Here is a 16,301-nt window from a genome sequence, read left to right on the forward strand (position 1 = left end):
TTATCAAGGGTTTATATGAGTGCAAGTGAAGACGGGATCTAGGCTAGGATTTATTTTTTTTAACTATGAAAAGTACATTCTTCCTTGCAATTGTTGGGTGACATGGTGATGGGTTTTTTAATATGAACTTTTGATAAGTTAATTCATAATTTTCAGTAGCAGTTGAAGGATCTGAAAAATCCTCACAAGACAGTGATGGAAGAAGTTGGAGATACTCTGGTCTTCCCTTGCCCAAGTCTTCGAGAGGTAGTTTATGCTTCTGCTAGCAATGTTCAGTATAACAGACACCATGTTAGCTCTGTAATAATAAATGACTGTAGTACCCAGCACAAGCTAAAATTTCTGCAAGAGAAATTTCTGCAAAGAAATTTCTTTGCTCCTTAGAAGAGTTCTCAAGATCCATTCAGTTTTTAAGGAGTTTTCTCATTGTTGTGGAGTGTGACAACAGTTGTAGCTGTTCCTACTCTCCCTTCCTGCTGTCACTTGCTCTGCATTTAGGAACAAGTTTTAGGGAGTGGAGACATGGCTACTGCCACTTTGAGATTGTCCAGCATTAAGAGCAAAAGAACAGTCTTCTGCAGGAGGATGCTTCCTACCCGTCTCCCTCCTTGCTCCTCCAGTTTTGCTGTTGATTAGCCTTTCTAAGTTTTTCATAATAGTTTTTTAGTTCTTGTTGTATCTTTGTGATATAGGAAGATCTTTACAGGTACTGGTGTCCTAAAAGATTGTAGCAGAAATCAGTCTGCACTTACATGAGGCCAGAAGGAAGAGTTTAACCAGCTGAGAGCTAAATTTTCCATTCACAGGTTTAAGGTGCAAAAAAGTGCACAACACGCTTTACTACACCATCACTATGAAACAAAGACCTACAACTCTACATATCAGCAGTTGTCTGTATGATGGAAGTACACCCCGTATTTCTCCTTTAAACTGTAGACAGGTTATTTTCACTGTTTAATCAATATGAACATAGTATCTGGACTTCAGAGAGTTCTTAGCCTGTTGGTATACTGGAAATGCCAAATTAACCAATCAGTTGAAACAGGAAAACTGTGAGTTTTCAGAGCTGATTTTTTCCCCTACTCATTTGCATATCATAAATAAACATTTTAATTTGCTGGCTCCAGAATTCCTTTTACATGTAAAAAAGGTCTGTTTGCTAGAAAAGCGCCCTATTAATATGGTCAGTATATACAGTGCTTCTTCTGTAGCTTTGTAGAACCTTTAGGATGTAGCATAAATGCCAACCCCCCTGAATCAGTTTTAACTGCTAAAGCAGCATCTACCTCCAATCATCCATGATACAGTTGGCTCATGCTGACAGGTGGGAGATGCCTTTTTTGCTACTTTTGGTCAGGTTCTGTGTACGTTTTGTGACATTAGGACAGGGTAGGTTTTTTCAACTTAAAACATCCACCCAATGGGTGCCATGAGCAACATGTTAAATTAGGTCTTCTTGAAAGTGGGCACCTATAACTCCTCATCACCTATAACTCCTTTCTAGCTTTGGCAGGAAAGAGGAAGATCTTGTTTCTGATTCTACTAGTAAATTTTTGACATTAGAAAAGAAACTCTAAGTAGAACCATGAGTACTCTATTTAGACAATATTGTGGAAGTGCAATTCAAAGCTGTGTCTGAGCCCTGGAGGGTAAGACATCATAGCTGTGATCTGTTTATATTTTGGGAACTGGAGAGCCCTGAATCCATAAAAGCACTGAGACAGCAGGGCTTCCCCATCACAGGAAAATGAGCTGTGGTTCTACTCTTTGCCATGCCCCCTCAGGTTTTCCTCAGCCCGGGCTTTTAGGGGAAGCTCCAAGGACAATGTCTCCTGTTGGTTGTGACAGACCAGTTTACTGGTGAAGGCTTTCAGTGTTTCCACCCTTGAAAAGCAATGGGATACAGCCCTTGTAAACTGTGTATATAACAAGAATTCCTTGAAGTGTAAACGTTTGCGTTACCAGCAGAGCCTTTAACAGCTAATGGGTTCAACTATGCAAAACATTCATCGTAAAGCTAAATATTGCCCAGCAGTATTTCAGAGAAGACAAGGCTTCAGGCTGTCCTAATCGGACCCTCCAGTACCTGAAGGGATCCTATAAGAAAAATGGAATGGAGAGAGACTTTTTACAAGAGCATGTAGTGATAGGACAAGGGGGAATGGCTTCAAACTGAAAGAGGGCAAGTTAAGTTAGATATTAAGAAGAAATTCCTTACTGTAAAGGTGGTGAGGGACTGGAATACGTTGCCGAGGAATGCTCTGCCATCCTTGGCAGTGTTCAAGGCCAGGATGGATTGGGTTATAAGGAAACTGGTCTAGTGAAGTACCTGCCCATATGAGGGAGTTGGAACCAGCTGATCTTTCAGGTCCCTTCCAACCTAAAGCATTCTATGGTTCTATGAAGAGCTGTATAAAGGAAATGAGAAAACAGCAGTCCCCTGTACAAGCATAACAGTCAATCCAGTACTTCATCACAGTACATGAAGATACATTAAAATGAACTGTATGGCTATGGCACGGAATTTTCCTAGTGGTGATATACCATTTCTACCATTTCTATATTCATGTTTTCCTTATTAATATTTGTTTAAAACTGTTTTGAGGTTTGCTCTTTGCTGCCAGTTTGGCAGCTCCCAGATGACATCATAAATATGCATTTATCTTTAAAATTAACTTAAAAATTCAAACCATGCCATATATTGCTTTGAAGTATGTAATCTAATAAGTGAGAAGGTATTTTCTTCATTGGAAAAAATAAAATCCACAAGGACTTGTCCTGATCTAGAACATTTGACAGCTTGCATATGTAGTGAGCAGGTAAAGATAGTAACAGATGACTTGGACACGGGTACAAAAAGTGATACATATCTTGAGTTACTTCAATTTCTGTAAAAAAAAAAAAAAAAAAAAAGAGTTAAATCTTCTCTTTTGTTTTTTTTGTCCAGCTGACCTTCAGACAATGTTTATATTACCATGTGAATAAATGAACATTATATGAATGCATATGCCATTCATATAGGGCAACTGAATAAAATATGTTTTTAATTGTGTGTAAAAAAACCCATTGACAGTTAGTTACTTCTTGGTTACCTAAATCATGGGAGGTAAGACTTAGAGAAATACCTATTACACTTTGGGAAAATGATTAATATTTTTCCATTAGAAGCAATGTATTTTGACACTTGTCAGTAGGCTGCCATGATTTTGTAATGGTGAAAGTCAAGACTTTGCGCTGATTTTTGTTCCAGTGACTGACACATTGACAACTCCCTTGAAACACTGAATGCAATAAATAGTACATAGAATTTTCAAGGAAATATTTAACAAAAATTGCACCCAAACTGATGAAAGTTTTCTCTAGAGTTCCCCAATACATGGTGTAATTTGAGAAAAAATGCTTGCCAGAAAAGCTGCTTGTAGTTGAGGTGTTTGATGACTGCTGCTGTTCAAATTTGATCTAGCTGTTACTCTCTTGCTTAATCCATGATCTGTATCTCTTTTTAGGATTGGAGGAGCTATGCCAACAGTCTTCTCCTATTTTTCGGAAGTGCTTGCTCGGGAGAAACGAGGTGAACACCTGAGCTGGCTCTGTATGTTTTGGATGATTGGTGGCATCTACGCTTCTGCAATGGCTTGGGCAATAATTCCTCATTATGGTAAGAAAATCCATAGAAGAAAGAGAAAGCTCCTTGTGATTTGGAGTTCTTCTAGTATGAAAGTAAAGATCTTGAAGTACAGCTTAAAGAAGGGTCTCCATGTCTGTTCTCAAACTACTGACCTAACTGTTAAAAAGAAATTGATTCCTTTTAGAGGATTGATGCCTTAGGTTTTAACTTTTATATTTTCCAAATCCTGTACTGTGTAGTGTGTAACTCTGAAGTTTCTTGTGGCCTGTTAGCTGCTGTTCTCTCAGGCTACTTAGACATAACAAGCTCTCCAAGTAAACCTAGATTGTCCAAGGCCCCAAAATATGTTGACTAAGGCTTCTGAAGAGGAGGGCAAACTTGGGGTAGTTACATTATTAACTGGGGTTGTACTTGGAGAATTGATCCTGATGTGCAAATGGACCAAACTTACAAAAGTGTGAAGAACTGGTGATCCAGGGTCCATCTTAGGTGTAGCCTTTTGACTGCCCAAGGTATACCTTGAAGGCCCTTCAAATAAATACCTACCTTTATTCCCTTATTCTTGTCTAGTCTCTGTTTTTAGGTGGCCACCTCAGGCCTCAGGATATAGTGGGAATAAGTTGTACATCACATAAGAAATAATATATTACAAGATGCAAAAATTCACCAATGTCCATATTTAGTCAGAGTATTCAAATTACTGAGAACCTGGACATGTGAAAATGTAATTGGTGTTACTGTTAAATCTGGAGAAAATAGATTATGTGGAGATTTGCATCAGAGAAATTTTAAATTGCTGGAATGTCAAATTAGTGTTCCTTTTGACACAGTGATAGATTATGAATTAAACATTCTTGAGAAAAGGAGTAAGAATTTTCTTAATGTTTGCAGCACTGAAATCTGGAATTAGTCTGAAAATAAATCTGTACAGAATGTTTCTTAGTAGATATTTTTAGTGGTGTAAAAACAGATATATGGAACAGAGTACATTTAAATGCTGTAGGGATGTATGAGGGCAATGGCTGAAGTTATACACACATGAAACATAAGCTACCTCGTGAAAGAGCTCTTTAACTGCCCTGTCATAGTTAAACATAATGTGGAGGTACAGATTCAGTTCTTTGTCTCCTGGGCTTGCCTTTTAGAACAGTTAAGTGCTCACGGTTCTCCAGGGTTGCTGAGACTGCTCAGGGGTTCTTAAAAATCAGCTTCTCAAGCACTTCTCCCTGGCAGGCCTCAAGCGAAGTAAAGCAGCGCTGTGAGTTAGCTGGCATCCAAAGCAGCTTTCTTTAGCCAAGCAATGAGGTTTATCACAGCTATATTGTGAAAGAGGGGGCAAATTAATGAGGTTTGCCCAAAGTGACGGGAACATTTAGCAAGTGGTAATGTCCAGAAATAAATTATAATAATGCAGACTAATCAAATACCTAAACTGTTGCATTAAAATTAATTTTAGAGTTTAGTACACTCAACCTGAATCTATACCTTCAACCTTGCCTTTTGACTTTGAATTGCTGGAAACAAAGAGACGAATTTGTGCTGACAAGGCACAATATGGATTTTTTTTTTCACAATTAGTAAATTGCACTGGATGACAAGTACTTTTTTGCTTTCCTGTGGACTTTTATTTTCTTTATCTCTCAATGGAAAATGCAGACATTATGACAGACTGATTTACATAGGTTGTCTCATTTCATTGTAGATTTTATAAACAGCTTTATATCCTTTACTGAGCTGCTTTTAAAACATCACATAGCAGTATATTTTAATGGATTCACAAAAGCAGTGTTATTACAGGGAAAAAATTTCTTCTTTCTTTAGCAGTGGAAGAATATCAGCAACAAAAAGGAGCGCTGCACTGGTTTGTTGCTGCTGTTGCTGTTGTTTTTTCCACCTGCAAGAATATTTGTTAAATAATATAAACCAAAAGAAAATAAAAAACCAATTTCAAAATATAGTATTCTTTAGTGCTAGATGTAAAAATCAATATTTGCAGTTTATTAAGGTAAGTTATAATGATCAAAAGAAGGCCAAAAATATCAAGCTGTAAACAACAGAATCCTTTTTCACAGTAAAAGAAGTAAGCTCATACAACATTTTGGCAAAATTAAACAGAACCTATTTATGGGTTTTAAAGAGGTCTTTAAATTGTCTTTACTTTTAAAACAGACTTTTTTGTTATGTTTGAAATTTAAAAGCTAGTCTTAGGTCCTACTAAAAATGTGAAATCACTCCAGCTCATTGCAAACTATTTTGTTGTCATAATGCTGTGCCAAGCTGCCAGATGTTGCCAAGGGCTCCCAGGGCAAATCCTGCTCCAGAATTTGGGGAGTGTGGTCACACATTGCTGTCCCCTCCTAGAAACATTCCAGGTCAGACAAACGCCCATGCAGGTGTCTAACCATTTGTACCACATGCATTTACGAGGAGGCTCTTACAGTATTTTCTCTTTTACAATTTCTACATGGTTTCCATAGATTTATTTTGCCAGAATTAAGCAGAAATAAAGATTTTCCTCCAAATCACTTAATGTACTTCTCATCATTCACACCTTCACTGACCAGAAAGCAAAGCATAATTTTAAACAACTCTTCCACTTTTACACAGCACTTATAATTGTGCATGGGTATTTCTGTGTTCTTTGCTTCTCACTTGAGGAGTTGACAGCATTTGTTTTTCTCAGCTGGACTCAGAAGTTACTCAATAGCAGTGAATGAAGCTCCATCCATAAAAAAGCAATCAACTGTCATTGAGCATAGTGGAATTATATTAATAGTAAGATATCAGGTCAACACAGTAGAATAATTTTGAATATTCTTTTCTTCCTTCTTTTACCAATGTATTCCTTTCATTTGTACTCCTTCTTATATAAGCCACTTTAAAAGAGTCCTAGATTCATAAGTATACATTATCTAGCCCAAGGCAGACAGTGAAGCTATGTATGCATGTAAGTTTGCCAGTTGAACATTTAGCTATATCCTTCTGGGAGAAAACAAGGATTATTCTCTATATGTAACAGTTTATCTCTGTTGTTGTTCGAGCAGCACAGGAGAGTCTGAAACAGGCGTAATGCTCTGAAATACAAAATAAAGTGCTAATAACTGTTGTCTTGATATCAGCATCTTGTTAAGTGAGGGATTAGTGTGATGCAGTGCTGTAGTGACCACATATGGAAAGGCCAATATCATCTGGAAGACAAGAATCTCTTTAGTAGGGGTTTTTGATTTATATATCTGTTGGCTGTTGTTTAAAAAATGAAAGTTTATGTAGACCTGTTCAGGGTCTCCTAAACTCGAGCTCAAGCTGTGAAGAAGAAGAAACATCTGCAGAGAAATGCTTCTAATTGCAACTAATTTTAAAAGTCCCAGATTAGACTGCTAAGAAGAAATTCCTCTCTACACTGCTTATATCAGGCTGGATAGGAGGAATAACAGTCATTCTGTAAATATATTTGCAAGTGCAATTTTAATTTTAGCATCCTGTTTCAAGGTAGGGTAGTTAAAAGACTGTCAAATGCATCAATTGTGTATTACAATAGTCTTTAAAAATATTCATTTTTCAAATAATGAAGAAGTCTAAGACTGCGAAATTTTAGTTTAAAATCTAGACATTGATATCTTACAATTTTTTGACACCAACTTTATGTTTTAGTCGGAGAATAGGAATTTAAAAGAGTTGTGAAATTCTTAATTCTTAATTTCATGATTCTTATGAAATTCTTGTTACAAATTATAAACTAGTCACTAGTCACAAATGATATTTCTACATCAGTCATTAGAGTTTTACTAAGAAAGCCATTCTTTCCCAAATGGATTTTTTTTGAGAGAGTAACTTCTTTACAGTAACACAGAGCTTAAAAATACAGTGTCCAAGTAATGCACTCACTCTTGACTTGCAAAGCATTGTATTTAAAATATTAACAATATCTTCTATTTTAAAAATGTTTAATTATGTCTCCTACTGGAAATTTTTTGTATTCATTTCCTGGTCTGTAAAATATATTCACTTCTATTCTCTCTGAAGTTTTTTTCCTATTACTTTTCTCCTGTCAATAACATTAAATGAGTTTAAAGGGCAGGAACTGGGACTTAATTTAGACAGGATAGAAGTTAAGTTTTGAATACAGTTGTTATAATGTTATTAACATTAACTGCCAAATACATTCACAGAATCTTCATTCACTGGATGTTGTCAAGGGCTCTTGAAACTACAGCCTGTCCTTAATAGTTTAGAACCACGCTAAATTCACTAGAGCTACCAATGGAGACCTGTTGTCTGTTCTTAATTCTGCTTTCCATAATTAGATAAGTCTTTTTGTAGACACAGGAGTCTATAATGGCTTCTGTTTCCATCTGAGTGCAACTGTGATGAGAATGGACCAATCTATTTCTCTTTTGAGTAAGAAGTGGCTTTCAAATTGGCCTGAAAAATATTTCTCAAGTTTGTAGCAGAAGATTGTTGCAGTAAAGCAGTTCAATTCATCTGAAGAAATTAAGGCTAGTGGCAATGAAAATGATCCTCTTATCACCTTTTTGCATGGTGGCTTGAGAAAAATTTTTGTCTTATTTCCAATGTCATGTTTGCTCTGTTTTTGTGTCATCCAATTGAAGATAAAGATAAACCTATCTTCAAAACTGCAATGAAATCCCCTTCTGCACGAAACCATAATGAACTGTATTGTAGTAAAACAGGCAAGGAGGTAAGGAAAGCTGCATGCAGCAGCTATGCAGATGAGGAGATAGAGAGCTACTGGCTCACTGTGCAACACATAGCATGTACAGCATCAGGCAGTGTTAATGGAGGAATTAACCTTCCAGCCTGCTGCAGATCTGAGCATGATGGACTAAAATTGTGGAGTGGCAATGAAATGAGAAAACCTTTTAACTCCATTATTCTATCTGGGTTTTTGTTGGGCTGAAGGGTTTCTCGGTGGCACATGGCAGCAGCGGTATTGGGTTAAAAATTCCTACGCCAATGCTTTATACTATCAGTGGGTTATAAGCTTAGGGCACAGCCCTAACATCTAGTACATGGTATGCAATAAAGGCAGATGCATTTTAGGAGGCATCCATCTTCCAGCACTTCTGGTGAGCAGACCTGGATCCTCTTGAGTGGTAGGATCTGTAAGTATGGATTACAGAGACTGAGCTGATGTTTCTGTCAAGTGGAGGTAGTACAGATAATGAAAAATATTTTATAATGGTGTGTTGGTTAAGCGTATGAATGGAACTGCCATGGAAGTAGTGAAGTGTCAGGCATTGAAATTCCTGTTGCAGGGGCTGTTGTTGATTCTGATTTGAAGCAAGTTGATGCACTGGATGCCCCCACAAAGTTCCCTCACCCCTGTTCTATTAAACAGATACTGTTCCTTTGCGGTGTGTTGGGGTAGGCCAGAAAACAGCAAACGAAGGAAAAAACTAGAATTTAAAAAAAAAATAGAAAAAGAAGCAGCATTGAATATTCCCAGCACATGTAGGAAAATGCCTGTCTGTCAAACTGTTCTGGCTGGTAGCTCCAAAAGGAAGACAGAAAGCTTCTTGGCTGAATAACACTGCACTGGTAGAAACAGAAATTTATAAGTTGGTTCTTCTTTAATTTTTAAAATTCTGGATTCTCAAGGAAAAAAAAACCACCTCCAACACCTTAATATTGTTTTTCTTATTTTCCTCAAACTTTTCTCTAATAGGCTTCCTTTTCATGGTAGTTCTGAACAAATTCATGTCATAGCAACAGCTGTTAGGGAAAAAGCTGAACCCAAGGCTCCATTTTCTATTATACAGTAGTTTCCATTCTTTGCAGAAGAATTTCATCAGTTACCCAGTACAAAGAGAAATACTGAAGAAGATGGCCTGGGGAAGAGCACAATGCTTTTTTTCTCAGCTGTAAAAGGCCCATGAATGCACCAAGAAATCTGCAGTCTGCAGAATTTGAAATCAATATATTGTCCTTTTTTCAGGTTTGGAGGAAATATGTGAACCAAAATTTAAAACCAAGAACAAATCTTCAAATTTGCCTCCTACTATTTCCTTTCTGATATATCTTCTGTCTTGAGAATAAACCTAAACAAATGAAAAATACCATTTGATATTTAAAGAAGTTAGAGCTTTGTTAAAGTTGAATCTGTACTTGCAATGAGACTGTGTAATGCTGTATAAATGGACTAGATCGGGCGTAAAGGCATCTACTACCTAATGCAACATCTGTTGATCCATTTTACATTCCTCTAAGAGACAAAGTGATCCCCAGTGCGCTATGCTTCCCCTCTGCCAATACTTAATGCACTTATATTAATCTGGTATTCTGCAGATGAAGCTACATCTATACTTTTTTTAATCTGAGTTAATTAAAATGTGTGCAAGGCAGTTTCAATGTTAACTTCAGTTATCAACTTCTACTTGTGAATTGTTCTTCATTTGAAATAATCCTATTAGATTACACCAAATGTGTACTTTAAAAAAATCTTCATCTTTAGGAACAACAATAATGACAGAATACGGCAGCATTTAGAAGAGCTGCTTATGCAAATCTAACTAGGAGAGCAAAACAAACCACTTTATCAGGGTTCTTATTTTCTGTGCTCTAATGAAGAGTTTGATATGGTCATTTCAATGTTTATATTTGCAAGCCCTAGAAGTTTAAGTAGCTTTTAGCACATCTACTTAATGAACACTAAAGATGCTCATTAGTGAGCTTCAGATATAACCTTTTCCTTGGCATTTTAGGTTAAGGGTGAAAGAGAAAATTTTTTATGGAGAGGTTCAGTAAAAATCTAGCAAATTGTTTTGTGAGCAAAGAAGATATGAGGCTCAGTTTTCTAGGGGTTTCTGTCAATCACCTTTCGATCCTGGCAAAATCCCTTCTGCCCTCTCTTCCCCTATGTTGCTTACAAGGCACCATGGCAGTGCTTTTAGTTTGTCCTTGCTTTTTTTGGATCCCTTTCTGCTATAGTCTCTACAATTCCCCTTTCTTTCCCCCAGAACTCTGCTATAAGAACCATTCAGATGTCCACACTCGCACTATGCTCCCTGGTGCAATACAGCCCTGTTCTGGCCTAGCTGCTCTCAGGGCGAAGGCAGCTCGTTTCAACCTGGGTCAGATCAGTGCCAAAGCCAATGGATGGGGTGGCTGTGTTGCAGTCCCCATCCCCAGGTAGGCTCCAGCATCCCTGAGGGACCACTGGTATCTCCTGCCTTTTCCTTCTTTTTCCAAGTGACTCTCTCTTCTCTGCCTGGGCAGCATATTTCACAAGGCTTTGGAGAATGTGATTATCTTTGAGACTATTGCTTCCTGTGATGTTTGATTGAGGTAGCTTAATGGCTTTAAAGAATGCTAGTGGAGGAACTGATGTTCAGGTGAACAGACTGTTGCCATTAAGCATCATTGTTCAATGCCATAAACATAATTTTCCGCAGAAACCATAGTAATCGTCAGTCATTCTCATGACAATAAAAAATGTCAACTTCTCAGCCTTTCTCTTAATGAAAATTCAGTTTCACACAATGAATTGGCCTTGAGTTTAATTTAAGGAAAATTACATCCAAACCAATAAAGCTGCCTTAGAAACCTGTCTAGACTGGCCAGCAGAAGTACCTGCAGTGTCAGGTGTTAACCTTGTTTTTCACTTTTAGAAACAAATACGATTCTAATCTGATAAGATTTCTTTGTTAATATTTTCAATGTTAAATCATAAAAAAAACCACTTTTGATTTTGTGATTGGTCTACAACAGATCAAAAATTCATGTGATTGTTCATATACAAAAATACATTAATTTCCTCTAGAACATAACCTGACAGTATACATTCATCAACCACACTTCTGTATTATTTCTATGGCATGTAAAGCTACCTGCTTTGAAGAACTTGGTGATTGTCCTTTTAGTAACAGTTTCCTTTCACTTTAATAATATATTCTGTCTATGGATTGCATATACAACTGGAATATAATTTTTCAATTTGCAGTGCAGTTGCTTTTAAAATAAAATTAACAAATTCAATTGCAAATGACATTGGATTGATTTTTTTCAGGAAGTTTGTTCACACTTTTCCTCAAAGAAAAGTACTTTATGTTACTTTTGAAAAGCATGCCTACTTTAATGAAAGTAATTCCATTGAGGTCTTTTCAAATATCCATGCTTACCAGAGTATATGAATACAACATCTGACTGTATTCTTTCTGTTCATACTTGTAGGAGAGGACAAAAATATGGCAAAACCTGATTTATCTTCCTTACAGTGTTTGTGTGCTTAGTATTTCCAAGACAACTCTACTTTTACACCTTACAAAGATGCCAGCAGAAAACAGTATAAAATGAGCAGTGATAAGCATTAAGATTTCATAGTGAGGGCTCTGGGCTGAGGTTTCCATTCACAGTTTCCTCAGCTTTGGTGCTGGGCAAGGTGAAGAATTGCTGCTTTCTACCACTCTCTGTTTCTCCCTTGATGTTTAAGTTAGTATTTTTTTTTTTTAGTATTGGGGCAATTTGTTTTCAGGCATTGAAAGCTTTGACCCCCCTCTTAGTTGTTTCATGAAAATGTCATTGCCATATAATAAAAGAATAAGGAATTGCAGCTAAAGAGATCAAGGTTATATTTATATTGGTTAATTTTCCCACAGAAACATTATTTAGTTCAATCCGATATAAACATTTGATTCCTTTATTATTCTAGACTTTCAAGGAAGTCATGAAGCTGTATAAAAGAAAGAATGTAATATAATTCTCTGCTTTCTTAATATATTGTATTTTCATTGTTCCCTTTGAGAATTGCATTTCAAATACTGGGACTATCTGTTCATATGCAGATCCACTTCCCCACTGCCACTATGATAGGCTCTTACTGAGAATCGTTAGTACTTGATTTGAGAATGCAAAAAAATATTTTGTTGCAAGTCTTTGACAGAGGCTTGAATTCAAGGCTTCTGACCCATGGTTCACAGTATGCACAGAAAGGCCCCACAGAATGTACAGTAAGGTCAGAAATGTGACCAGGTTTGTTTAATTGACTGCTGTTAGATTAGAGGATAATTCCTAGAATGCACATCGGCTCTAATCGTTTGGTCACATAAAATACCTGCTTAGTCTATCTGTCTCTCTCGCAGTGACAGGATATTCCTCCTTTTTGTTTAAAATTTAAAAAAAAAAAAAATGAGAGAAAACAAGAGGCAAATGAAATAGCAAAGAATAGAAATAAGACAAAGCACAGCACTGAAATGCTCATTGAAAATAATATTTTTCTTGCAACATCTTTCAAGCAAATAAATGTAATAGAGTTACATTTTGAAAGAGTTTCTTTAATTGCAGAGATATTCTGTTGTTACACTGCAGCAGCACACAAAAGGTAAAATGTGCATCACTGGTAAAAGACATGTCCTCTTGGTATTCTTCAAATAATGTTCCAGCATTTCAATTAATGTTTTGTTTCTAAGTTAAGCTAGATAAGGAGGCTCCATTTTCTTTTCACAAGCTGCAGTGTTTCATTGTGCCTTTTACTGATTGTCCTTTTTGATTAATTGCTTCTCTTTCCTTCTTTTCAATGAGCCCATCATTTAAATATCCTTAGTTCAGATGCACATAAATCACTGGGAGTCCTGGAGCGGGACAAGAACACTTACATTTTCAATTAGTTTCCACATCTAACTGCTGCTTTTAGTAGTGTCTACAACAACGCATCACACCAAACATAGCACCATTTCTGATCTCAGAGCTATGGATAGACAGTGAAGGGCACCACACAAGAATACATAGATATCATTGTATCTGTATTTTTTTATATGGGTAGGACAACAATATGAAGAGATTTTGTTGCAGACAAGTGTTTCCTTATAGACTTTGTTCATAATGGCTACTACACAGGCATTTGACAATTTCACATTGTCTTCTTACAGAAGTGGATTCTGTCTGCTCTCAGTGATTTAGTCTTATTGTACTCTGCAGCATGGTCCAAACAGATGCCTCAAAATTAATGCAAAACCATTTTTCAATTCTTAAATAAAGTAGTGGAAAACTACTAAGCACATGTAGGAGAATGGTACTCTGCAGCATGGTCCAAACAGATGCCTCAAAATTAATGCAAAACCATTTTTCAATTCTTAAATAAAGTAGTGGAAAACTACTAAGCACATGTAGGAGAATGGAGGTAAAAAACTTAACACAAATTAAAAGTAACATACAAATGAAGTTCATATGAAGTTTGAAGCACATTTTAGTGACATTTGGTTGTGCAGTCTTGGTGCCAACATTGGCCATGATATTTTGAAGCCCTGACAGCAGCATCTCTTACCATGCTGTCTCCCCCACTTCCGATATTAATTGCATCTGTTTGAACCATTTTCTCTGGAAAGCTTAACAGAACCTTTTCTTTTTTATTTATTTATTTGTTTATATCTGAGTACTTAAAACATCATCTTTACAGTTGTTAAGTCTCTATTGTAAACTTTATGTAGGTATTGAATAGATCTTGTTTGTGTTGGAAAAATACATTTCAGTTTTTATGCTCACTCTTTATCTGGTTGTCAAGCTAAAAGAATTCAACTACTGCTGTGGTTTTTGATAGCAGGGTTTTCATAAAATGCTTCTAGACCATATGGCCACAAAAAAAATTAAGACAAATATATCTTCCTTCCATAGGCCTTGGTTAGCCACCTAGTATCCTACAAATCCATTTGGAAAATGTCTAGTGGTCATTAAATTGAGGAAGGATATAAACCACTGACCTATTGCATCCCAGCACTGTTTTTTTTTTCCTAAGTCAATGGCATTGCTAAGGCATTGGGAAGATTGAAAATGTATATATGAAAGAGCATCAGAGCTGTATCAAGAAGTATTGGCTTCCGTAGGACTGAGAATGGTGCCATATGATGTTGATTTATAACATATCTTTAACTACAAGGAGAAAATTTTCCAAATCTAATTTACGTGCAGAAATGTGACAAAAGCAGGCATTTAAAGGAAAATAAAACATTTGAGCTTTTGATTACATGTCGCAGCTCTTTTCATGTTTTGCATCTACACCCTGGACAAAAGTTTACCTGTGTTTTTCTACACTCATTTCTAGCAGTCTTGGGCAGTTTTCTCTGAGCAAGGGCCATGAGTACACATAAGGGAAATTCAGAACATTCTAGCCTATAATATGCATATTTACTTAATTTCAATAGCTACATGGTATTTCTCCTTTTAAATTTCAGGAGTATGCAATCGACTTAAGTTTCAGGAGAGATTTTCCACTGATTTGTATTTTATAAACTATGGGGTAGAGAGGAAGAAAGGTATTTTGAGAATGCACAAAGTAGAATATTTTAGAAAAACTGATTCAACATCTAAGCAGAAAATTACAGATATGCCCTAGCAAGCTTTCAGAATCTGTGCTCATTAACCAAAGACTGTAATGAGTGAGGATATGCCCACTTCTCAAGGAATATAATGATATTTGCATTCAGAATAAAGCCATGTTGAAGTTACTCAGGCTCAATTCCTGGTAATAGGTGTCTGAAGTCTGGTGAAATGACAGGATGGTAGCAAAACTCTTAATGATGATTTACGTCAAGATGTTGCAATATTGTGTGGAAGTGCTTTTTTGGCAGGTTTCCAGTCCTATAAGATAGTTGCATTCCAATTGTGTTCAGAATTACTAAGGAGCAAAATTGATCCTGCAGGGTGGTGGAGACATTACACCAGCACGACATCTTAGCATAGTGCTTTTCCATTATTTCTCCCTTGCTTGAGAATGGAAAGTTCTCAGTGGCCAAAGTTAAAAAAACAGAAGTAGAGCACTGCAAACCTGTCTCCACTCCTCATCAGTGGCATTTTTTGTTCCTTTCCACCAAGTGGAATGCTTTACTCTTAGCCCCTATTTTCGATGGGTGCAATGCATAGTTGAAGTTGGGATCAGTCTAGGAAAGGCTCAATAAGTTCTGTATGATAATCACACATCAGCAAAGCACATCTCCTGGGTCGAAAGAGTATTGATTGGATAGCAACCCTCAATCTCTTAGGAACGAGGTGCAAGTATCTCAAGAAACCATGCAGAAGGTTTTGTACAAAATTGATGTCTATCTTCGCCTGTGCCCCTTACAGGGTAATGGCTTTGCATTTCATGTCAATGTCTTTCTTTATGGATTTTATCAGTACAGTCTCCTCTGAAACTATCTGTATTTTGGCTCTGATTAATATCTTATTTTTACCCTTCTTCAGTGTTACTGAGGTCTTACAGCCTTGAGTTAAGACTTAACCTGTGTAAGTATTAGTGTTCCTGTTTTATAACAGGACATAGAGGTGCATAATATAAATACACAGAAAACCACAATAAAGCACTACAGATTGGCAAAAACTTGCCACATGATTGGATGATGTTGTGGAGAGTGGTGGCTTGGAGACAAACTAAATTGAATAAACAAACATAACTTAAGAGGCAGAGGAATCTTCATCTCCTGCCAACTGTTCTGATGTCAGCTAATTCTTACAACTACCATTCAAGGCAGAATGTTTCCTGCAAACTCTACTAAGACAAGACCTTTTTGTTTGTTTTTAACCTGCTATTTATATAGAGAGGTGATAATGTGTTTTAGCACTGCCTTACATCAGTTAAAATGGAATTTGTCCAGTTCTGTGCACTGTAGGCAAATTCTCTTGTTACTGTATCTTTCTCAGTCATATAGTAAGGGCTGAAGAGACAGAA

At 36.7% G+C, this 16,301-nt stretch overlaps 1 protein-coding gene across 1 annotated transcript in view; it reads left to right on the top strand.

Annotated features, from left to right (window-relative positions):
- Nucleotides 1-16,301, top strand: part of SV2C (synaptic vesicle glycoprotein 2C) — a 113,151-nt gene that overhangs the window by 60,251 nt on the left and 36,599 nt on the right. Inside the window, exon 4 of the mRNA XM_042012816.1 lies at nt 3,507-3,658. Coding sequence (XP_041868750.1) covers nt 3,507-3,658 — 152 coding nt within the window. The remainder of the gene's footprint in view (nt 1-3,506; nt 3,659-16,301) is intronic.

The sequence above is a fragment of the Corvus kubaryi genome, unplaced genomic scaffold, assembly GCF_017639235.1.
Source record: "Corvus kubaryi isolate FWS band 111438036 unplaced genomic scaffold, C.kubaryi_AGA036_p1.0 split1-37296, whole genome shotgun sequence".
NCBI lineage: Eukaryota > Metazoa > Chordata > Aves > Passeriformes > Corvidae > Corvus > Corvus kubaryi.